General features: G+C 36.7%; 2 protein-coding genes across 2 annotated transcripts; both read right to left on the reverse strand.

Annotated features, from left to right (window-relative positions):
• Window positions 1-3,270: 3,270 nt before the first annotated feature.
• On the reverse strand, window positions 3,271-14,843 carry LOC139738271 (ropporin-1-like protein). The gene is made up of 6 exons (XM_071648919.1): window positions 14,767-14,843; window positions 11,342-11,508; window positions 10,333-10,456; window positions 9,178-9,339; window positions 6,651-6,826; window positions 3,271-4,477 (listed from the first exon to the last, which is right to left on the reverse strand). The coding sequence occupies exons 2-6, from the start codon at window positions 11,479-11,481 to the stop codon at window positions 4,408-4,410; spliced, it is 672 nt and encodes a 223-aa protein (XP_071505020.1). The 5' UTR covers window positions 11,482-11,508; window positions 14,767-14,843; the 3' UTR covers window positions 3,271-4,407.
• Window positions 14,844-19,820: 4,977 nt separating this feature from the next.
• Window positions 19,821-23,074, reverse strand: LOC139738274 (patatin-like phospholipase domain-containing protein 4). Its single transcript, XM_071648920.1, has 5 exons — window positions 22,889-23,074; window positions 21,746-21,865; window positions 20,931-21,161; window positions 20,593-20,658; window positions 19,821-20,162 (listed from the first exon to the last, which is right to left on the reverse strand). The coding sequence occupies exons 1-5, from the start codon at window positions 23,072-23,074 to the stop codon at window positions 19,821-19,823; spliced, it is 945 nt and encodes a 314-aa protein (XP_071505021.1).
• Window positions 23,075-24,366: the final 1,292 nt, after the last annotated feature.

Consider the following 24,366-nt stretch of genomic DNA (forward strand, 5'->3'; position numbering starts at 1 on the left):
AGGACATTCTTCAATACATACTTGCATGACATTTTGTCTTGTGCCACGTTTTATCCTACTTGCCTGTCTTTTTTTCATACATTGTCAAACAGAAATTATGTTTTTTTTTTCTATCCGTAAGTTACAAGTGTATTACTTATTACTTTTCAACCGTTTAAAGAGCTGTCACACACCAGTTTGTGATGCTTACAAAAATGTATCATAGACCAATATTTCACTCAGTTGTTCATTCACAGTCATCACTGAAGTGCAAATTGGTTTGAGTTAATGTGCAACATTGTTATGAAAAAAAAAATCATTGTGAGTTCATGTGAGCTGTTGTACAAGAGGATGCAAGACATTGTCCACCTGTCTTTATTGTATCCTGTGTTTATTCATTTTGATATTTCTAAAATTAGAATGGTTGGAGAAGTTTGAGAATACATGTCTTTCTCTTTTCTTTTCTTAGCTATAGAAAGCACTGAGATAAAGATGCTTTAATCTTTTCTTTTTTTCTTTTTTTTTTTGATGTCCACCTGTATATAAAATCTAAATCTGTTATTGAAATGATATTACAAGAGTTTGGTGATGTTCCGAGTTCTATGTTGCAGTTTCTATTAAAAATGTTAATGTTCACCTGAATCACAAGTCTCTGAAATGTATTTTTCTTCGCTCATCTTTCAATGACCCATAAACATCAAATACACACCATAAGGAGATTTCCCAACCCTTCTAAGTGAAAAAATGGAATGGCTGGGCTCCTAAGTAGAAAAGAAAGAGCAGATCCCATATGAGAGTGTAGTAAAATTATCAAGACAAAATATAAGAAACTCCTCAAAACAAGAGCTGGGAACAGCAAATATACAGATTCTTTTCTCCTAATTCAGAATGGTTGGGAGGCCAAAGGGATGAATCCAGTCTCATTTCAAGTTAACATTAGAATAGAAAAAAGTCCAATGTAAGAGTTAAGAGTTTCATGCAAATTGGACAAACTTTACAGTTTTGGATTCTTGTGATGAAAGTCCTTGCAAAACAGCAATGTCAGTCTCTGTATGTGCAAGTAGACATGGGGATGATATAGCCTTGTAACTGTCCTGTAATAGTTTGCACATAAATTTGTAAACTTGTAAAAGAGTTGTTCTTTTTGTCACTAATTCAGCAATATTGTATAAGCCTTCTTTACTTCATGAAATCATTGCTAACTTGGTCCACTAAAAAAATCAATAATTGATCTGAGGGGGAATGAAATGTAGAAATACAATGCACTCCTGTTATAACAAACACGGTTATAACAAAATTCCGGTTACAACGAAGTAAAAATTCAGGCTGCAACATTATCCACTCTGTATTTTTATTATTTGTTTGGTTATAACAAAATTTTGATATAACCACAGAAAACTGCAGGTCCCAAGGACTTCATTATAAATGGGAGTCTAACTGTAAGACCAAACTGGAATTTAAGTGAAGATTGTATGCAAGGGAATGGAAGTCTTGTATGGGGATGACATCACCTTGCAGGGCTGGCATCCTTGAGCGAGAGTCTGGAGTGAGAGACTGCAAGGGATAGAAGCAACCTTAGGGGATGGTGTGGAAGGGGGAGGGGGTGTCTCCCCTAGTATGGTGGGGAGTTTTGATGATTTTACACATAGATTAAATATTACAATCTGGTGCAGTTAGTCATGATTTCAACACATGTCTTGAGCAGATGCACCCAAGGGAAAATCTGAACAACTTTGGGCATGGGTATTAACCCGTCGAGGACAGGCTGATTTTGCCACAACAGGCATTTCCCATAGACACTTGCGCGAGTATACTCGGGACTCTTCCTCAATGGGTTAATGAATGTTCATAATCGGGACTTGGGAGACTCTTTTTCCCCCCTTTTTTTTTATTTTTTACTTTTGATTCTTTGGGGTTCAGTGAGAGGATTTTTTATCGGACTGACATAAAATTGGGTGAATTGTGCAAGAGTCGGCAGCCAGGCCTTGTCTTATCTATATTTGCGACTATGGCAAATAAAATATCACTATGCATTTCAGCGATTGTATGAAATGGGAAGGAATACCTCGGCGTGCTCTGTACGACTTTTCTGCACATTTTCATGTCTGTTTTTATCACTTTGGAAAACATGCATTATTGCAACAATTTTCTCATTACAATTTTATCCCCCTGTTTACACTTAAACACTTACAAAGAAAAGCATAGATGCAGCACATACTTAATGAGACAGGTATTAAATGACAATGAGTTTTTAATGCAGGAAACTTTTCTTTTAATGCAAAAAAAGAAATGCAGAAATACATCTCTAACTCAAAACATATATACAAGGAATATACAACATATTGTACAAACATAACTGCTTTATAACCATGCTAAAAGAACACTTTTTAGGGGTAAACATGACATGACATTATCCAGGTCATACTTCATGCTGTAATACTCCTACAGAACTTTGGTATTCCCCACTTTGGTTTAACGTCGTCTGGTATTTCACGATCTTAATTTAAAAAAAAAATAAATAAAATAAAATAGATTAGGACCTATTTGGCTACTGCCATTTATAATCAAACAAGGAAATCAAATGAATGATTTCAGCGCTGTATGATAACAACTAAATCTTCAAGTCAAAGTTCATATTCAACCATTTGCATACAGTCAAAACAGGTCTGAGCTTGCGATCATGGAATAATCTTTTGTCGTAGAATCAAACGCTCAGGCCCCTCATGACTCTAGGCTAAAACTCTACTGGGCTGGCCATTATAGGATTAGCAATTTTCAATGGCTTTTTCTTGCTACATGTGCCATGCAGTTACGTTGATACACAATGTCATGCAAACATGCAACATTTATCTGGGCATTATATAATACACACTAACATGCACTGCTTCGTAGAAGTAAGTTGCACCAGTGAAGATTGATGTAAAAGGCTGTGATTACATGAATACAAAAAATTTTGAAAACTTCTTTATCAAAGGCTCATAAAATTGCATATATTATCAAGTGCACACGACACATGAATGCAGTTCTTCATCGAATCATCTTGTGTCGGACAAAGGAATCCTTCCTATTTTAAGTACACTTGTAAGCATACAAAACACTCTTTTAAAAAATCATTTTTTGAAAGAAAACTTGCACCCTTCTTACCATCACTCCAACAATAAAATTTGCATAAAATCTTCCTTGTGTTGCTGTTGTTTGCCTTAATGGTCAAGGGACCATAATGCCCTTCTTCAGTCTTTCCACCCCCCCCCCCCCTTCTTTTTTTTTTTCTCCCTCTTTCTCTTTTTTTTTTTGGTAATTTAATCCTGTCTTGTGCTTGCACGCAATGAATATCTTATCCATCAATCCAAAATCTGTGTCGGCTTTGTAGATGTCTGGCCTGATTAAGTCTCACCTTCATCTTCTACATTTCCCCTTTCAAAGTGAGTACTTGAACAGTAGCAGAGGCATAAGTTTCAGAATATGCATTTTTCACACTTTGGCTTAGAATACATGTGTTTGAATACCTCAACGCTACAATACACACAATTTAAGGCAACATGAACAAGGTGCATTCAGCCACTGTCTAGTAAATGAAAAAGCAGTGACTCAAGTATAATGACAATTATGTGAAAGCCTATGTCAAGGTCTTCTAAGATCACTTATATTGAACGAAATAATTTCTTCAAGCCCACAGGAATGTCAACATAATCTAGAGACTGAATACTCTATAGCAAGTTGCTTTTAATATTATATCAATGTACAGTTAAAAAAACAAATGTTACTTCCTGTTGAGGTTTAGTCTTTATGTGGGCCTGTGGCCTTTGAATGCATAATATTATCTTCACTTAAATATGTGATGGGAAATAAACAGTGTGATTTCAAAGGCAACACCAAGGTTATACTTGTATGTCCTGTACCTTCAAGGTATATCGCCACTAGGACATAGACACAGGCATTTATAGCTATCAAGTGCCTAGGTACATTAAACACTAAGGGTCATGAATACATGTATGTACACTGTATGTACACGATATGAGGTGTGCGATGTACACAGGGTTGATACAGAGTTTGTCAAGATTTTGATGCTACATTTCTGCATCTCATATATATGGTAACGTTCAGATGTCCTTTTATAATGGAAAGTCTATGGTTATTTGGTAGCAAGCGACATGCAATACACATGCAGTGATGGCTACATAATGTCTTGATTGAAAAGCAATGTACAACACATGGATTACGCAGAGCAGAAGGAAGTCTGCTCAGCTACAGCATTAATGCACCATCATTCTGGTATGTTAATTTAAAACAACAGTCTTTGTAAGGTTAAAAATGTTTGTCACTCTTAGCTTTTGGTATGGCATTCCATTCCATAACCTGTGTTTCAGTTGAGCATTCCCTAACAAAAAGCAGAATTTACGGGAAGGTTTCATCACATCTTTGCGACGTTCACGGACCGAGCTTTGGGCAGTCAGGATGAAGGAAATTCCTCGGCTGGACCATACCTTGCTGTTTGTCCCTGTAAAAACATAACAGATATTGACCATAAGGTTAAAAAAAGGTCATCAAGGCATACTTGGTACAGTAATACTACATTAAAGCACAGCTGCTAACATGTCTGTGTACAATTAACTATATCATTCTCTACATGGTTATTTGATATTTATATTTTATAATCTTGTGGGTTGTTTTGCATTGAAGCATACACTATATCTATCTAAAAAAATACTTAAGCAGAATTTTCTGAGGCCAACCAATAGTCACATGCTGAAATATAAATGATTACTAAAATGTTACTAATAGATGGAAGGAGTTAGTAAGTACTGATTTGGTCAAATGTGACCCTGCATCACAAAGCAAACAAAAAGTCGCCAGATATGAAATTTTAGTTGAGAGCATATTCAGAAAGAGCAGATTCTAAGCTTTAAAATGATGTATAACTCAAATCAAATGGACTCTCCTATTAAACCTATCTAAATATTAGAAAGAAAGCACACACTCAGGAAAAGTGTGAACTGAGAAAAGAGGCTCTGAAATACAGTGTCTATTCAAGCGCTTAACCTTTACCAAGCCGTGCTGACTGTGCGATGAATGAGACAAAAAACAGGATGTAAACCGACAGAGTAACAACAATGAAGGGATTATCAGATTAAACTGAAATTGAGCATGCCTTATTAGCATATTCTATCCATAATTACTGCCAACTTTTAAAGCAGTAGCATCAGCCTTTCAAAAGTTATTAGAGTTGGAAGTGAAGAGTGTGTACAAGGTTTTTAAGAAATGAAAAGTGGACTCTAAAGACACACCTAATCACACTATTTTACCAAAAAATGTTTGAGATAAACTGCTAAAAAACACACTTTACCTGCCCATTTCATGATCCCAAATTTTAGTATAATGTAGAAGAAGACTTACTCTTTCAGAAAATATGAAAAAGTCAAGATCGGCTAGGTTGACCCATTTCACCTATTTTCAGTCTTCACACAAAATCAGTGTGTGCGACTTTTTGTTCGTTTTGTGATGCACGGTCACAAATGATACTGTAATAGCAGTGGATCGAAACCAACGACTTTGCTACAGAATACAAAACATCCCTTCTTTTTTTTCTCTCTCTCTCTCTCATCACTTCACAGCTTCATCCTAGAGGCATGAGCCACATGTCAGATATACTAACATTGTACATGTTAACTCTAATTTTGAGTCCTCAAATGCTCTAGTTATCACAATAAGACGTTTTTACAGTAAGTTCTGTATGTATACATCTCTGTCACTAGACATGCATTCAAGCAACACCATCATTGGGAGAATGAATCAATGATCTGGAGGAAAAAATGATTTCACAAGCTGATTTTCAACATCAAATTTACAAAGGACTATTGTAAAGTGCAGTTACTTGTAGACAGTCATCCTTGAGCATAAAATGAATTTTGTGGAAAGTCCACACAGGGAAAAATTTTTCTGGTATACATCTGTGGTACTGCACTTTGCGATGCATTTTTAAAAAAATTAGTACACAAAATTTCTTGTGTGTAACAGATTTTTTACATTGGACTGTACAAAGCTTTGTTTAAAGTATTTTCCCACTGATCAAAACTGCTAATCAAATTTGAGAAGTTAAATTATTCCCTGCCACAACAACTGAGTGAGCACTTCGAACAGCTCACTGCCACCATGGTAATTAACATATTACTCAAGCAAATTCAGTCACAGTACAGGGCTAGCAAACGAAGAAAACTACAAATAACATAACAGCTATACCCCTACAATATACCTACCTTGAGATCCAAGATCTAAAGTGATACAACATATCGTTGCTGGGGTGACAAGACCTTGTATCTGCAATTTTGGTGAAAATGACTTTTTTGGATTAATGATCAAATAATGGGTTTAATAAGTGATGTCCTGTCTAAATCCAAACTGTCTTACTCCAAAAATGAAGCCACCACAACATGTCAAAGGAAAGGCTATCCCATTCGCCACAGTGCTTTGGCTGCCATGTTTTTTTGCTCTCCAGAACATTTGACATTCTGTAGATACGAGGTCTTGTCGCCCCAGAGATGATATATTTTTGTGCTAGGCTCATGTGGCAAAAAGGAGTAAAAATGTCCACTTTTACAATAGTATACTGAGCAACACACACAAATAAATCCAGATAGAAATCATCTGTCTGGGACGATCAGTTTAAGCCTTACACATGATACTGCAGATATGTGAAAACGCCTTCCATCTGTTCTTCCGAGATCTCTCCGTCCGTCTGAGCAAGATACGTGTAGAGCTCCTTGAAGAGGTCAAAAGGTATCCTGGCTGCCCCGCCCTCAGGATCCTTGGTCAGGATTTCACAGATCACCTTCATTGCTGATGTGATGTTCTGGAGGGGATAATGATGATAATAACAATGATACATGTAATTAACAATGCTTATACTCATAGAACAGCGAATAACACACAGTTTATATGTCCCCTTTGTGCTCAAGAACAGGGAAGACTACATTATGATGATAGCATTATCATTGAAACATTATCAAGTTTTGTGTTTGCTTAAACTTAAAAACACACATTTTCCAGAAGGATTTGAATTTATTGGTGTTGGTAGTTTGTCTGTGATTCTGAGGTAGACTATTCCATCAGCAAATGCTGACGTGATGTTCTGGAAGGGAAAACAGGACCATGATGAAGATTTCTTTTTTCTGAACCTTTTTTTTTTCCCACAATCATTCCTCAGGAAGTCTTGCTAGAGGCCAGCTACACACAGTAGCACATAATCTTTTTTTTCTTTAATAGCAATGATAACACAGAAAAAAAAAAACCCTGACAAAAACCAAGGTTAGCACTAGCTTTTTCTCAGTCAATTTTAAGTAAAAAAAAAAAAAAAAATCTATGCACCTCTGTTCACAAAATTTTCATAGATTTTCTCCAATTACAGGGGTTGCAACACCTTTGTGCATATTTAGGACTAGCGCTGCTTCTCTTGGTTGCAATATTAAGGTACTTGTTGGCACCATTAAATTCTATTCAATTCATACATTCGCTCATTCATAAAATCGTTGGGATATGCAGAATAAGATGTTCACAAAATTTAACAGAGACAATTTAGTGAAAGCCAGAGGGTTGTTATGATATGCGTGGTGTAGCCAAATCAGCCTGTCTTCAATGGGTTAAAGGACAAGTTCACCTTCATAGACATGTGGGTTGAGAGAATGCAGCAATATTAGTAGAACACATCAGTGAGAGTTTGAGCAAAATCGGACGATCCGTTAAAAAGTTATGAATTTTTGAAGTTTCTGCTCAGTCACGGCTGGATGAAAAGACTACTATAGCTTGTGATGTCACATGAGTACAACGATATAAAGAAAGAATAACGAAAATTCAACATATTTCCATTTTTCTCGCATAACAAAAGAACACTCGACTTCTCTCTTTCAGAAGACAGGGGGAATGATATTACCCTTAACATACGTCATTAGCAAGTCGAAGAAATGTGCACTTTTATCGAAAAGTAAAGTTTTGTGAAATTCTCTTTTTATTTTCCTTATATAGTTGTATGCATGTGACATCATACACTGTAGTAGTCTTCTCTTCCAGCAGTGACTGCGCAGATACTTAAAATATTCGTAACTTTTGAACGGATTGTCCAATTTTCCTAAAAATTTCACTGATGTGTTCTACTAATATTGCTGCATTCTCTCAATCCTTATGTATATGAAGGTGGACTTGTCCTTTAAATACATCATAATAATGATAACTTATTTTAAGAAGAGGATACTTCTCTGAAAGGCCCATGTGAAAGACTGCTGTGTGATATTGTTCAATCATGATTTCTCTCTGTATACACACAGTAGTCACAATTATCCTATCACTTGTCCAATTTGTTCAAATACCTCAAAATATCTACCGATCTGCTACTTTTGAATAACATCTACAATTTATACATATGTGACCCGCTACAACATATGGATCCGAAAGTTGGGGGAGGACAATTTTCTGAAAGTGACATGACATTATTCCCTTACTTTTCCAATCTAATTACATATATAACACGACTCATAAAAATACTCGGTTGCGGAGATATTGATGATTTTATTTTCACATGTCGAGTCGTTTAGGAAATCAGCGTTTCGAGAAAACCGCCTTCAAAGTTTTCCTTCCAACGCTATCATGATGAAGGGGAGGCAAGACAGTTTTCAACTTTTGACAATAGAAGGTATGCTCTTGGCAACCTACGCAATGTTCATTCAAGCTTAGCGCAAGCGGTCTGCGCATGACCAATCAGTAAGCAGGATGCCACACATTGACCACTCCCTCATTGCTACAGGCAGGGTCTAGCTGTGATGCTAAATCCAAATCTTCGGACATGTTTCTGTTCTGTTGAAAGTCGGAAAATCATGGCCCAGAAAAATGCATATTTCTTGCCTTGTAAATCCTTTAATCATTTAGCTTGGAAGTTTTGGCAGATGATAGATGATACATTAGACCACAAAATTATGCCAAAAACAGAAATCCGATCATTTTGACCGATTTTGATGATATGACTTCAAACTAGATTTTCTTGGCTCAGCTGTCAGTGACTTTATGATCCTTTTGTTGTGGTGGGTCACATATCTTCTGAAAGAACAAAATTTACATCAAACCATGAACTACAAAAGCAGCTATGAACAGATAATTCAAAAGTAACCAATTACTACAAGCTTTGAGACTGTCTTGCATTGCACATGTACGTACCCCTGCAAGAGCAGAGCAGGCCAGTGAGAAGAATTTCAGCCATTCAATCTCATCACCGAAGCTGCCAATGTGTACCAGGCTAAACATCCGTTCCTTTGGCAGGCAGTTGTCTTTCCACTTCTGCTCAAGGTCGGCCAAGGTCACAACCTTCTTGGGACCAAGCTGGAATGACAAAAATAGTAACATTCATAGTAATTCGAAAAGCGACCACCACTAAGCTGCTCATACCCAACCATATTGTGATTTTCAAATACAGTGCACTCCCGTTATATCAAACACGGCCATAACGAAATTCTGATTACAACGAAGTTAAAGTTCAGGCCGCAACATTATCCATTCTATGTATTTTTAATGTTTATTTGTTCGGTTATAACAAAATTTTGATATAGCGAAAGAAAACTGCCGGTCCCAAGGACTTTGTTATAACGGGAGTCCACTGTACTATGGTTGCATTTGAGCGCTCCCCTAAAGTGGACCCAAACTGTACCGAACCCGCGTCAAACAGGAGCAGGTCAAGGATTTAAAAATGGGGGTGGGGGGAGGGCACCAACGGAGAGGAAGCGACTACATTGTAGCAATCCATTTAAAATATTCAGTAGAAAAAAGTCCGGCGAAAATAGGGGGCAACCGGGACGCCCCCCTCTGGATCTGCCACTGCCAGAGGAGCGCTTGAACGCTCCCTAAAGTGTACCATACTAAAGTTAACCACGTCAAAAGTGGACTGCTTCCCAATCTATGTAACTTTCAGTAGTGAGCAAAATTGTAGAGAAAGGGCAAAGCATTGTTTTGATGTAAATTGTAAGACGAATCTATGATTGTTTTTCTTTCAAATAATCAGTAGCAACAACATTGTAGGGGCATGACTTTTGCACAGAACACTGACAGAAACTTTTAGCAAATTAGGATTCTCGAAAATCTAGTATTCAGGCCACACTGCTTGATAGTCATTCACCACATAAAATGTAAGCTACATGTCACAGGAATGGAATCGCAAGAAATGCTTTCATTGTACTGTGGCATTTGGTGACTTATCCAATGGTTTGGGCGGGTTTGTGGGTTTGAGCACAGTACATGTATGCGAAGTTGGCACGCCGCCGATTGAGTCAGGCGTGCAAACGTGGCACATAAAGAGTTAGGACACACTGGCCTCTTTACCTGTCTGTTGAGAACTGAGAGAATTCCCGGCGTGAGCCCCGTGTCTGTCTTCTGTGTTGCTACGGGCATTTCAAGCCTCTCCTTCACCGGAGGCGTCTCGCCATTTGACAGGGCATGGAAATATCTGGAAGGGATAATGAAATTCAGAAACATCATCCACAATCCAGGAATCCACTGCAGTGCACTCCCCTTATAACGAACACGATTACACGAGTTAAAAATTCAGGCCGCAACATTATCCTTTCTTTGTTTCTTATTGTTTAATTTGTTTGGTAATAACAAGATTTGGATATAACAAAATTTCAGGATAATGAAAGAAAACTTCCAGTCCAGGGGACTATGTCATAATAGGAGTCCACTGTATTAAAGCACGTACATGAAGTAGGTCCTACAGTGTTATATACATCACACAATAATCACTAACAGTGCGTTGGTTTCTGCTATATCACTAGGCCATCTACATTAAGAACATGCTTTGGATCTTGTTGGTATGGTTGTTGCCAATTCAAGCAACTGATAATGGCAGGAAATAAAATTTGTTTGCAACACTTCTTCCAACATGATACTGTGCACATTTTTCTCCATCCACACAGTAGATAATACAATGAAAATATTCCCACCTACGAGCAGGCATGCAATAGCAATGTACTACAGTACATGTACTTCAAATCTTGTCCACTCTAATTAGGTTGTGCACCACAAGAACTAGACAGTTACAAATTATGTACATCTTCAAATACAATTGTACTTTACAAATAACTAGACAAGTATTCTACACAACATTTGGTAATCTGGTGTTTACATTGCTGGGTAAGAAAAAAAAAAAGGTTTTACTGCACTTTAACAAAACAGAATGTATGTTCTTACACTTGAGACCAGCAAGGTACTGGCATTACATGAATTTTGGGCAAACAAATAATTTTTTTTAAACCTGTCTGTAAAAAATGTTAACATTTTTTTTTTTTTATTCATTGTATGTTCTCATTGTAATATGACTGAAAGTTCTTACGCAGCAGACCACTGGAGAACATCGGCAGGTTGGGTCCTGATGGCAGCCTTGGTGAACTGCTTCATGATGTCCGGAAGGTCAGGGGGAATGTTGATCTGCTGCGAGCAGTACATTGGGACGTCATCACCAACTCCTGGCATCGTGGAAGAGGTCTCTCGAATGCTTATCTGCTGACAATATATGAAGGACAACTGCATGTCACAGATGTTTTATGATTGATACACCGGAAAACATATGTGGGTAATTTTTTTCTTTGTTTCAGTTGTGTTTGTAGTCGAAATTTTCCTTTAAAAAAAGAAGAAAAATCACCTATATGTGACCCTGCACCACAAAACAAACAAAAAGTCGCCAGACATGAATTTTTAGTTAAGACCATGTTCTGAAAGAGCAGACTTTAAGCTTTAAACTGATGTATAACTCAAATCAAATGGACTCTCCTGACCTATCTAAATATTGGAAAGAAAGCACAAAATCAGAAAAAGTGTGAACTGAGAAAAGAGGCTCTGAAGTACAGTGTCTATTCAAGCGCTTAATTTTTACCAAACCGTGCTGGCTGTGCGATGAATGGGACAAAAAACAGGAAGTAAACCACCAGAGTAACAACAATGAAGAGATTATTAGATTAAGCTGAAATTAAGCATGCCTCATTAACACATTCTGTCCATAATTAATGCCAACTTTCAAAGCAGTAGCACTACCCTTTCAAAAGTTATTAGAGTTGAAAGTGAAGAATGTGTACAAGGTTTTTAAGAAATGAAAAAGGGACTCTATAGACACACCTACAGTAATCACACTATTCTACCAAAAATGTTCGAGATAAGCTGCTACAAAACACACTTTCCCGCCCGTTTTATGACCCCAAATTTTAGCATTATGTAAAAGAAGAATTGCTCTTTCAAAAAATATGAAAAAGTCAAGATCGACTAGGTTGACTCATTTCACTTATTTTCTGTACTCCCGCAAAATCAGTGTGTGCGACTTAATATTGTTCGTTTTGTGATGCACGGTCACATATTGCAGAGCATGTATATAACAAATGATGAATGATAATGATGATGATGATGGAAAACAAGATGAAAACAGAAAAAGAAAGGAAAAAGAAAGGAGAAGTAAAGGAAGAAGATTACAACATAGAAGCAGAGGAGGGGAAGAGGAAGAGGTCAGAGATGGGGAGAAGGAAAAGAAAATTGCTCCCGTTAGACTTGCTAGCAGCACGATCACAGAGACTCCAACCCCAAGCACCTTCTGATCGGGAGATTCTCCCGCCTGAAACCCCTAGCAAACGGGAGACTCCAATTTGATGTGCGCGAAGTTCCTTGCGGCTAGGGCCCACTCAAGGACCCTGGAAGCTCTAGGGTTCTAGATGCTCTCTCGTGCTATCTGAGGCTTATTTTTCAACATATACAATGATATTAAGTAAGAAATCATTTCAAGCGGGACACACAGAGCCAGGGCGGGAGAAATTAAATTTCAAGCAGAAGAACGGGAGATTTTGCAAAAATGGGCTTTCGGCGGGAGATCTTCCGTCGAAAACGGGAGAGTTGGAGTCTCTGGAATCATATCCTCCACGAACCACAATGTTCTATTAAAAATCTTAGTCTAGAAACTAGTTTATCAACTCATTTGAAATGACATTAGAAGGTCTAGACCCTGGATTTAGTATCAATCATTTCATGGGATTGAAACTTAGTGTATATAGACCCTACAGACTTTCAACACATGCATGCACGTTCTAGTGTGACTGGATAACATTTTTGCAGTGACATGTTACAAGCAAGCCAAGACATCTTTTTTCAGAACTCCTCCATTAATGTGTTACATAAATCATTGCATTGCAATAGACTATAAACTTAGACCATAGATCATGGACACTCTGACTCAGATTCTTAAAATTTAGATCTAATTACAGTGTAGGACCTACATTACAATAATGAAACATGTAGATTGTAGGTCTAGATTTGTAGACTTCTAACGTTAGAGCCTGAATTTATGTTTAATAGTTCATTGTAGACAACTATCAGACTTTAATAATCTCAATGTAAAATTATGCGGCAACGACAGACTCTGTTCTAGATCTAACGTTAGATCTAACAGTAGAACACGTTACATTGTAAGAGAAGTTCTAACTTAGTACGGTAGCTTTACTACGTTGTACATGTACACATCGACCACCCTCTTTGAAACCGACCGCATAGTTTTGGCGCACAAAACGCTTAACGTAAGTACGCACTGCACTGCACGCAGAGCTCATAAAAATGTATTGGCTTTGACCGTTGATGAGGATGTGTGGGAAATTGCAAAAATTCACTGTTCATTAATGGTTTTAATCAAGGAAAACATTTCGAATGAATATTTAAAGCGAATCGTAATGTAATCAATGTCAATGCAGTATTATTAAAGTCAATGCATTTTCTAAAAAGCTTCATACAACACGGTGTTCAATACAACTCAGTTTGTGTGCATTGTCAATGCAAAAACAGCTGTCGATCTAAAAAAGGAGCGGCACCGCGGGGAGCTGTAGCTGAAAAGAGGCCACTCAAGTTCGACAGCGATATCTTTGCACTGAATGTGAAACATCGAATTGAAAAGGGAACAACAGCATTTGATAGTGCTGGATTTTCTCAATCACGCAGGTCAAATTTTTACGTGAATTTCAGTGTTAAATATTCTTATCAAGCAAATAAAGATTAGGCAGTCGATGAGTACATTCTAGTAACGTTAGGGCCGACGTGCAGGTCCAACCCTATTAATATTAATAAGGATAGAACAACAAGAATCAGAAACTTTCACATGCATAAAACGTTTGTGAATTTTGCGAGGAGCCAGGATTCTCGAAAATAAAATGTAAGCGAAAGACTTCGTCTGTAAACTTACTCGTAGTAATTTATAGACCCAACAATGTCATTGCCATGTTGCTGAATGCACAGCCATTGAGTTGAGCAGTGCACTGGCAATTAGGGTCTAGTGACAATTTGGGCAAAATTTCATGCCGAGAAATAGGCCGTCGTCGTCTCCAACTCGGACGCTAGGCCTTGCTTGTTAGGGCCTTGAAGATATCCCCCCATCACTGCCCATGTACATTACAGGACACAAATTCGAGTGATACTACTAATAGCACGCAAATTACTACTCATTCTAATCATTCTGATAGGCTTGTTAAGTAAATTAACAGTAAATTTAGTCTTAAGACCTGACGTTAACAACAGCTGACATGCACGGTTGACGTTGCATTGGAGCCGTTCGGTCAAGTTATGGAACCATCACTGTTTTGCCACATGTGGGACTGTACAAAAAATCTGATCGTATCGAAGTTTTAACTAAACTTCATAGTTATCTCTTTGGTCAGCTAAATACACATTCTGACATTACGATCTAGCAATTTAACACTCAAATTATCAAGCTTTGAATTACGTTACAATGCTTACCTTGCAAAATATTGATAAAATTGGATGGGTCGTGACTTCGCAATACTCCTGCGGAAATTTGCGTTGACAAGGCAACACTGAAGATTGAGCATGCGCAATAGCTATTTCGCACTGTTAATTCGGTACGTGTGGCATGGCCCTCGACCACTCGATTCTCGCTCGACAAACGAATCTACACTCAGCAAAAAAAGATTGTAAACACTTTTTCAACTTTATATTTCTCTTTGGCTAAATGTTTATGCAATATATACCATATGAAAGGTAATTTGATTGGCTATCAACTTGGTAGGTCAATAAAAATGGAAACTTTACGTATGAGTGAACACCGTTGTTCTTCTCTTCAAAGGCACAAAAGTAAAAATTGCAAAAATGAACAAGTTGCAATTAATGCGTAAATGCTCTTCCACGAAACAATAAGAGCAAAAGACAAATTTAACACACACACAAAAAAACATGAATTCAGTTGCAAACATATACCTATGGTCTCTATAATATCTTTGAAGAAAAAAATATCAATAAAGGCTAGAAATGATTGAGGAAAATTAAACTTAATTTCTGTCAAATCCAAATTCAAATGAAATGAGAGAAGAAGCATACATGTATATATTGAAAAAAAAATGGTAGGATTTTGGTTTGACTTCTCAAATTAGGAAAATCGAAAATTATATTTGGTTCTTGAATTTGTCTCATGAATTCTTAAATAACTATACTGAATGAATGAAACAAAGATATTCTGTTCACTTAATCATCTTTGTGCCCTTATTCCCTATGTCATTTGAAGTTTGAGTTGGCAGAAAATTCTTATTTTCCCCTCTTAAGTTTCCCACTTCGATTTTGTTTGAGGTTATAGAGAGATAAAGAGAACTCAAACTTATTTTTGCTATTTCATTCATGTCTCTCATTGTATTAAATGGTTTTTGTTATCATTGTTATCTTAAAGGCCATTCAAGATTTGCAAATGAAAGACAATATAAACTATGTCAATTTTTGCAATTTTTACTTTTGTGCCTTGGAGGACAAAAATGAATGTGTTCACTCATGTGTAGAGTTTCGCTTTATATTGATCTACTAGGCCAATAGCCAATTATAGATTACCTTTAATATGGTATATAATACATTGATTTTCATCAAAGTCTTCTATGAAAATTATGAACTCAAAAAAGTGTTTACTTTCTTCCTTTTTTTTTTTGCTGAGTGTATAAACATTATGATATTGTGATCGCCCTGCTCAATGACATTCGACATGAATGTAGTTTTTTTTTTGTTCTCTCTCCTTCTCTTCTGCTTCATTACGCTTGCATCTTGCTCTTATTTGTGCTTCTTCTTTTTTTTCGTACTTCCTGTTCCTTCTCCTTTATATTCTCTTGTCTTTTTTCCTTCTTAATTGTTCTTCATTATAGGAGCATTTCCTCCTTAAAAATTAGTTTTCTTGAAACATCATCTTGTAATATAACAGAACAGGCTTAATTTTTGTTGTAACTATTGTTACCTGAAAGAATCTTAATACACATAACGATCATGATAACAGCAATAAAAACATACAATCATTTTGTTCATGCAGTCAAAGGTATCTTCGCAGGTATACCAGGACCGGAGGGGTGGGGACAGCCGATTGTATAATCATGGCAAAATGAAGGAATTGTCTTATCAAATTTTATGTACACATATATGTCTTCAATTGATTTCCACTATTGTGTTATCAGTTGAGTCTTCTATCTGAATTGAGGTGAATATTCACAACATATACAGTATGTTGTTGTCTGTGTTAGGAAATAATGTTCATTATCGCTCAAGGGAAAAAATAGTTTGATTAAAAGTTTCTCTGATTCAGAATATTTACTTCATTTTTTATTTTTTTTTGGTGAACTTATCAAAGTCGACACAAACAACTACCTCACTTTCATGTCACAAAATGATTCATATAGGCCTAATCAAATTTTTGACTCTCTACATATGAATAAATAAATAAATAAACAAATGAATAATTTGATTAATATATTTATATCAACTAAAGTAATTCCCCCTTAATCAAAATAGTTGTAACTTTTGAACAAATGCAATTTAAGCAAACTATTTTGGAAATTTATTGAATAAATCCCATGTGAAAACTCCTGCATGACAAAACAAGTCTTTCTCATTTTCAGACAGAAGTTAGTCAATGCGTGCAGAAATGTTCCCGCTAAATTATTTTGCTCAAAAACCTTTTTGCTAAAAAGTTAGATATTTTCATGACATTGCATGACGGGGGAGTTTTACTTGTTTTGTGTGTGTTATGTGTTTATGTAATTATGTGTGAATAGTTTAATCGCGAAACGGTATCTATAGGGGCGCTATTTTCAAACATTTCAGTGCAGTTAAATAGAGCAAAATAAAATAACAATAACAATGATAATAATAATGATAATCATAACAACAAAGATTATAATGGAGTGTTTTTTCACACAACGCTCATTCTTCCTACAGATATACTCGTGGCGATATCTTACTTGTTGAATAACAAAAATATTCTTGAAGTCATGATTAAAAACATCCTAGGTCTATATTTTCTTTATTTTTAACAAGTTTACTTACAAATAGCCCTATCTCAAATTGTCAAGAATGGAGTCAAGTCGTTTAGCAAGAAAACCTTTCATTCATGGTATTACTATGTGTTTATGTGTGTGTGTGTGTGTGTGTGTGTGTGTGCGTGTGTGTGTGTGCGAGTGTGTGCGTGTGTACTCAATTGTGTTCCATCAGTAAAAGCGAACACACTTTACAGGCCATACGCTGCTGTTGACTTTAAAATAAAAATATTTTGATCAGCATAGGTAGTTGCCAATAGTAGCATAACTCATCTTAGCATCATTTCTTGCTCTCTCTCTCTCTCTCTCTTTATCTTTTGTTGCTCCATATTTCTGGCATCCAACTTCGTTTTTCGATTTTGTAATGTTCATCATCTACTTTGCTTTGTTTTTTCAAGGTCAAGAAAGAATGTAGTATCAAGAAATAATCTACCATCGGTTGTATCAGAGTCAAGTTGTTTGCTTATTGTTATCAACAGTTCGACATGGAAATGTATCACGCTTGTTGATACGGAAGGCATGCAATTGAGTTAAAGATGTACATAACATAATTCTTATGTGTAATGAAAATTGTTGAAATTGTACGAAATATAGCCATGTTGTGTATCAGTGTTATGTGTATATAGGCCTACATGTATTGTATAATGTTTGATGATAATGCTGAAAATAAGGGGCTGCAAAGCAATGCCATACCAACAACATACAGAGAATGATTTAAATGAAATAAAATAAAATAAAAGAGCAACATAGTCGTTTCTTTTGATAATAAAATAAAAGTCACAGATGATCTTTACGACAATGAAATCACATAATTTGCACATCAATAAGTATATCACAAATCACACACATTTATTCAGATATTACACACACAATCATTATGTATCACCAGATGTAATCATTTTAGATTGAAATTTTGATATGAAAAATACACTTCTTACAAATCAACTAATAAGATATCACTGGGAGTTGTGATTATTGGCGAATAATCAGCGATTGAGATGCACTGCACAGGAAGACACTACTCATTAAAAAAAAAACATTTGGTAGATTTTCTCTTTTATCTGAGTTGGATTGGACAGAGTCACCATTTAGCAAAACATCAACAAAATACATGTAGTTCGCCCTTTGGTGACTTCAGAACGTTCAAGTTGTTCAAGTTGAGATTAAGAAGAACGTTAACAGCATAATGTTCGTTAATAAAGTTGCGAAGGAGAGTTAAATGCTTTATTTGGTCCTCTCTGAATATCCAACTAAAAATTGTTTGGTGACAACCTAAAATGCCAATGGACGGACAACTCATGATATTTCAAGTCTTATTGCATATTTTTACACAAAATTCGCGGCATAAACAACTTCAGACTAGAATTTGAAAATAAGATCTTGGAACGGGTGACCATTTGTGGTTCGTGATAAACGTTCAAAGTGTTATACTGCGTTGCAAATGTCATTTGTCCTGCAAATGACTCCAATGACCGACGCACAAACGAGAACTTAAGGGAGTTTTGAAGGTTTTATCAAATTCTTGCATCTTCTTATAAGCAGTTTCCCCCTACAGGTACCGCAGATCTTGCTTATCATTCATGTAGCCATACATACGTGCCATTCTTGAACCATCAAGTGGTGAAACAAGCACTTCGATGATAGTCCTTAATATATAAAAAAAAGCTTCTAATGATGAAAACATTAATTGGTTGAAGAAAAAAAAAAGTGGCAGTATATAATATACTGACGGAGATGCAGCACCCACAATATTTCGTCCGTGTTTGATGGCGAACCTGGAAGCTGTCTATTGGAGCAGCCATGGGCACAAAATAAGTGGATGCTATACATTTTTCTTTCTTCATATAGAAATACAAACCCAATCGAGAGGAAGATACACGTGAAATAACACACATCCGTTTACGAATGAATAAGATTACGAACATGATGAACAGAAAAGATGGCATAATTCGCACTATATAACAGGTCTGGGCTGATAATAGCAATAAGATTCCACCCGCCCGTTTGCATCTGTTATATTTTGCTAAGAATATTTTCAAAAATTCTGAAATACTCCCTTGAAAAGGAAAAACAAAATGAGAATTTCGAGAGAAGACAGTAATGGTTGTTCCGTCTAGGGTGCACTATTCTGTCACCCTGCCCCTCCTCATCCACACACGCAATCACACAAATAAACTCGACCATGAAACACGATGTCAGTGATGATTCTATTACCGACGCACAGATACCAAATTGAAGTTTTCCCTTGTATTGCTGGACTGTGAAGAAATAAATGCCGTATACAACACAAAATAATGATTACTATATCTATCATAAATTGAAAAATCCCTCGCAGAGTTAGAGCATAATGTCGCCGTGGACGCGTCGATGAGCATACACTGTTCGTGTATCAGCATGTGATTGTATCCTCACTGTCTTTTTTAAGAAAGGTACAATAGACAGTGAATCTTCACAAGTTCGCCACACAGAATAGAGATAAAACCCTTGGTGGCATCAGTATATCGTGCTCTTATGTGGGAAGCTATCATGTCCTTCATCGTACATTCGGAATTTCTTAAGAAACTCCTTTGCTTCCTGCACGCCATCCAGGAACCGCTTCTGCAGCTCCTCCTTGCGCGGTGGATACAGTCCGTCACCGAGCCGGAACATGTGCTGGGGCTGCGCCTGGTGGTTCTCTCGGCTGATGTCGCGCAGACCCAGTGTGAGGTTGTCCGGCGTCTTGGCGTACCCGGCCGCCTTGTTCGGCGCCACCATGATCACGTGACCCGCTGGTGGAAATGCGCAATCGGCGCCATCCCGAGGCGTACCAGACAGCGCTGTGACATCGATGTAATACTGCCCGTGGAAAAAGGAGCAAAATGACGTTTATGCAAAACGATCATTAGCACCTGCTGGTGATGTGTTATGACACCAACACTCTATCACTTTATGTTCATACACACCCCCACAAAAACAAACAAACAAACAAAAAAGCAACATATTTACTTACAAACACAATATAACCATTGAAACTAAAATATTTTTGATGCATTGCAAAATGATGCGAGAAATAACACTCTTGCTTTCTGGAGATTATTTCGAAAAGTCTAGTGATTTCACTCCAATTTGTGATGGCTCAAAATGATTAGTAAGTTACTTCAATACATTTTTCCTCTGCTTATGGTTCTGAAGGTCCTAATTTTACGTATTAATATTACGAACTTCATGTGATTTTTAAGGTTTAAAAATGCAAAATAACAACAGACGACTCGAGATTTCATATTACCTTTCCCATGATCTGCGGCGGGGTCGAAGTTGGCAATGACGGGTAAAAGACAGCTGCCACCAACGTCTGGAAGGATGAAGTATGATAATAGAAAATGAGCTTAGCAAAGACAAGATGATATGTCACATTAGCTTCAAGACGACACAGTTTCATTCTCTGATTATACATAAATGTACAGAGGCCTACGTTGTGTTTATGATAATTACGTTTATATGCAAATTGGGGTTGAGTTTTACCGCAGAATCAAACATTCATAGATCCAAATTTTGACAATCAAACAGAACAAGAAGGTAGCCTACAGATAACAATGGGACAATTTTGGGCTGCAAATATTATACCTCAATCAACGCAGCCTTGGTTGAGAATTCAGTGACGACGTGCTTCTGCCCGAATTTGAAATCCTTCCCAGCAAGCCTCACGATATCCGTTTTGACTGGCGGTCTGAGAGGCTGGAGTTCCTGCTCCAGAGTCTCGTCTCTTCTGCGCATGTACACAGGAATGTCGTCTGTCGTCACGAGTTCTTGCAGTGGGACATGGAGTCGATTTGAGCAGACCCTATGGCAGTCCTCCTTTAAAGGAAAAGTGAAGCGACATCTAATGATTAGTTATGATAGAAATTCAACATCAGTTACCATTTAGTCTGCAACGGATATATGATTTGCTAAATAAAAAAAAAAACGAGCTCTTTGTAAATTAGCTATTTCAATCTGAGAGCATATGAAAGCTTGAAATAATGATATCAACAGTGGTAATATTGTGGTATAAATGCAGGGTAGAATCCTCAGCGAGGGTCTAGCCATTTTCATTTTCCAGCTTTGTCAGGTGCCATTTTAAAAGATCAGAGTAATAAGTGATTTTGCTGTGGGCAAAAACATAAATTATCCAACTTTAAAATAAACGCAAAACAACAACAAAAATCCTTTTGCACTGTGGCTATCATTTCGGATTTAATCATTGGGCTATACATCAAGAGGACCTGTTTACAGCATGATAATGTATGTTTTCTTACCAATGTACAATATTAAGCAAGCATGCCATTAAGATGAATTTGAAAAATATCAAACCATGGATTTAAGTCCTACATTTAATTATTATCATCATTATCATTATTTTACCACAAAGACTGTTTCGAGAGTATAGGGTTGAAATTTACCTTCAATATTGTGTGTAATATGTGACGTAGTTCCTGCATCAGGTCAAATCCAGGGGTCATCGCTCCCTGGGGAAGACTGTGGATACGGGTTGACAGCGATGTTACAGCTTCAAAGTATTGCTGCAAAACAAGGAAAGAAATAAGAACACATCCTCTCACAGCATGAATCACAATTAAAAAAAAATCACTCCATGCAATTGTTGATTATCGTGCGTTTGGTACATAAACATGAATTCAATCGCATGTCCATGAGCATACCCGTCTCTCTAAATTCTCACTCCATACCTGGCATATAATGACGCAAATGTCACTTTTTCTTCGATATGGCACTGGAATCATGCAACAATCTCTGGCAAAATCATCCTGGGAAGATAACCTTTCAACCTTGACAACTTGGCGTTTAACTTACTCCATCATGTTATCTGGTTAAACTGCAACTTTATTGTATCTAAAAGCATCAAAAATTTAATTTCGTAGAATTTCCACTGAGACATAATCAACTTTAAACGAAAATTGAAGCCCATCAAATAGAACAAAATACATCAAAGAAAGTTTTTTACTTTTTAAAGTTTTTTTTTTTTTTGTGTGTGTGTGTTTAGCATGAAACAACGGTAACCTGATGACGTCCTTAACTTCCCTATAACTGCGAATTTAGACAAAGGGATAATGTTATTATTGCTTCTCAATTCCTTTACTGGTTTGTGTATGAGCATAATGAACATTATTGCTGTATGCTAATGATAATGTAGGCGTGACTTTTTTTTTTCGAGAGAAGTAAATACCCCAAAACGATTACTAGAATCAATATCTAGAGCAACAATCTTATGTACTATGCGTTGATACGTCTATGTATACTGTACAATGATGTATGACGTAAGTGTGTATGTGTGTACGTATGTTTGAGTTATGTATATCGTGCTAGCGTTTGTAATGAAATAATAATGTAAGTATGTGTATCACAATAATTTGAATGATGAATGATTTGCCAGTAGTTCGTGTATTACTACGATTTACGCTTATTGTATTATGATTAGTAGGCCTACATGTATTTTTCCCGATGTATAATTATTTTTGACAGTTTTTTTTTTACGTTATAATTCACTTTGTGATAAATGCAAAAATAATACTAAATCAAACAATCACCAAGAGACGTTCAGGTGCAGAAACCATGATGGCGGCAGCGATCACTCCGGCCGAGACTCCTCCGTAACTGGCCACCTCGTTGACCACTCGTTTGCCGTGGTCGAGAATGCACACGGCGGTGCCGATGTCGTACAGTCCCAAGAAGGAATTCCCCGAAAAGCACAGTCGATAAAGGCCACGCTCCATGGTGGGTTGGATGAATCTATAGTTCTGCGATTCACAATTCAGGTGGTTAAGTTTTTATTGTTTGAGGTATCGGGACAAATTGATGAAGAACACACTCTATACAAAAGAAGAAAAAACAGGTTCAACTTCGCACCTTTATACCAGTGTTACACTGATGGGAGCTACCTTTACGGGTGCAAATTTTCACTTTTCAGACCATTTTCACGATGGGAATATCTTTAAGGTGCAACTTTGCCCCTTTCTGGTCTGAAAGGTGCAAAGCTGCACTTGCAAAAATTCTCCCAATGTGACACTGGTATAAAGATGCAGAGTTTAACTTATTTTTTCTTATAGAGCGCAGAAAGACGCACAGTGCTAATCCCCTCTCGAGACACATTCTTTCATACAATTATATAGTCCAGAAGCAAACTGATGTCGATATTTTCTCTAAAATGACAAATATTGAGAACACTGCAGCACAGGATCAGGGATATCAAATTTGATGTATATTGTTTGTTTTCTCAGACTTTCTTCTTATAATCAACGGATAGCCTACCATTGATAATTGCTCAACCATTACAATAACCCAAATCAGAATGCCTCTCTTAGAGTATAAAATAGAAATCAAATCTTATATCTTCTTTATTTTATCACAGCAATGTCATAATTTTCATCAATGTTATCAGTATACTGTGGCATTGGAAGGATGATGATGAAGCAATGCCAGTTGCATGCATGGTTCTTGCCTGCACCCCCAGGTTCATAGGTTTATGTTGTCATCACGTATAACAAGGCTTTGAATGTCGCCAGAATTATTAATTTTATACACTTTAACAGTCATGAAGTTATACCCCTCTTCTATCTAGCCCGTTCCATACTGAATTCTGGATTCCCCATAGACCTGATAGACTTAATACACAGGACACCATGGTTCCCGTATGGAACGGGTTAGTTTCCTCTATCTTTCTTCCTTTCTCTCTTCTTCTCTCATTTCCCTATCTATGAATCCATTGAAAGTGCATGCATAGTACACTTTTTTTGATGATGTTTATGTACATAATTATGTGCAAGTTATCCCTAGACGTCCCACTCAAGCTTTTTACAGCTTATGACAATCCACACAAAATACATAACATATGCCATGTACAAACTATGTGCATGTTTGTATATAATGAATGTATACAGATGTGCATTTTGTGAATAAATCAAATCAAATCAAATCAAATCAAATCAAAACAAATCAAATCAAATCAAGTCAAATCAAATCAAATCAAATCAAATCAAATCAAATGTATTGACAATTGTTATCACTG

This window comes from Diadema antillarum, unplaced genomic scaffold (genome assembly GCF_040938485.1).
Source record: "Diadema antillarum isolate AM-2024a unplaced genomic scaffold, OU_Dant_1.0 seq00000732_RagTag, whole genome shotgun sequence".
Lineage (NCBI taxonomy): Eukaryota > Metazoa > Echinodermata > Echinoidea > Diadematoida > Diadematidae > Diadema > Diadema antillarum.

What these genes read in the sequence shown, in the direction of transcription:
- LOC139738271 (XM_071648919.1), bottom strand. Translation starts at nt 11,481, where the DNA reads ATGCCAGGAGTTGGTGATGACGTCCCAATGTACTGCTCGCAGCAGATC. An exon ending in CCTGCTCTGCTCTTGCAGGG is followed by an intron (nt 6,827 to 9,177) that starts GTACGTACATGT and finishes TATCCCCTCCAG; the next exon opens with AACATCACATCAGCAATGAA. An exon ending in ACATATCTGCAGTATCATGT is followed by an intron (nt 4,478 to 6,650) that starts GTAAGGCTTAAA and finishes ATGTTTTTACAG; the next exon opens with GGACAAACAGCAAGGTATGG.
- LOC139738274 (XM_071648920.1), bottom strand. Translation starts at nt 23,074, where the DNA reads ATGGAGCGTGGCCTTTATCGACTGTGCTTTTCGGGGAATTCCTTCTTG. An exon ending in CTGCACCTGAACGTCTCTTG is followed by an intron (nt 21,866 to 22,888) that starts GTGATTGTTTGA and finishes CTTGTTTTGCAG; the next exon opens with CAATACTTTGAAGCTGTAAC. An exon ending in TATTACACACAATATTGAAG is followed by an intron (nt 21,162 to 21,745) that starts GTAAATTTCAAC and finishes TTTCCTTTAAAG; the next exon opens with GAGGACTGCCATAGGGTCTG.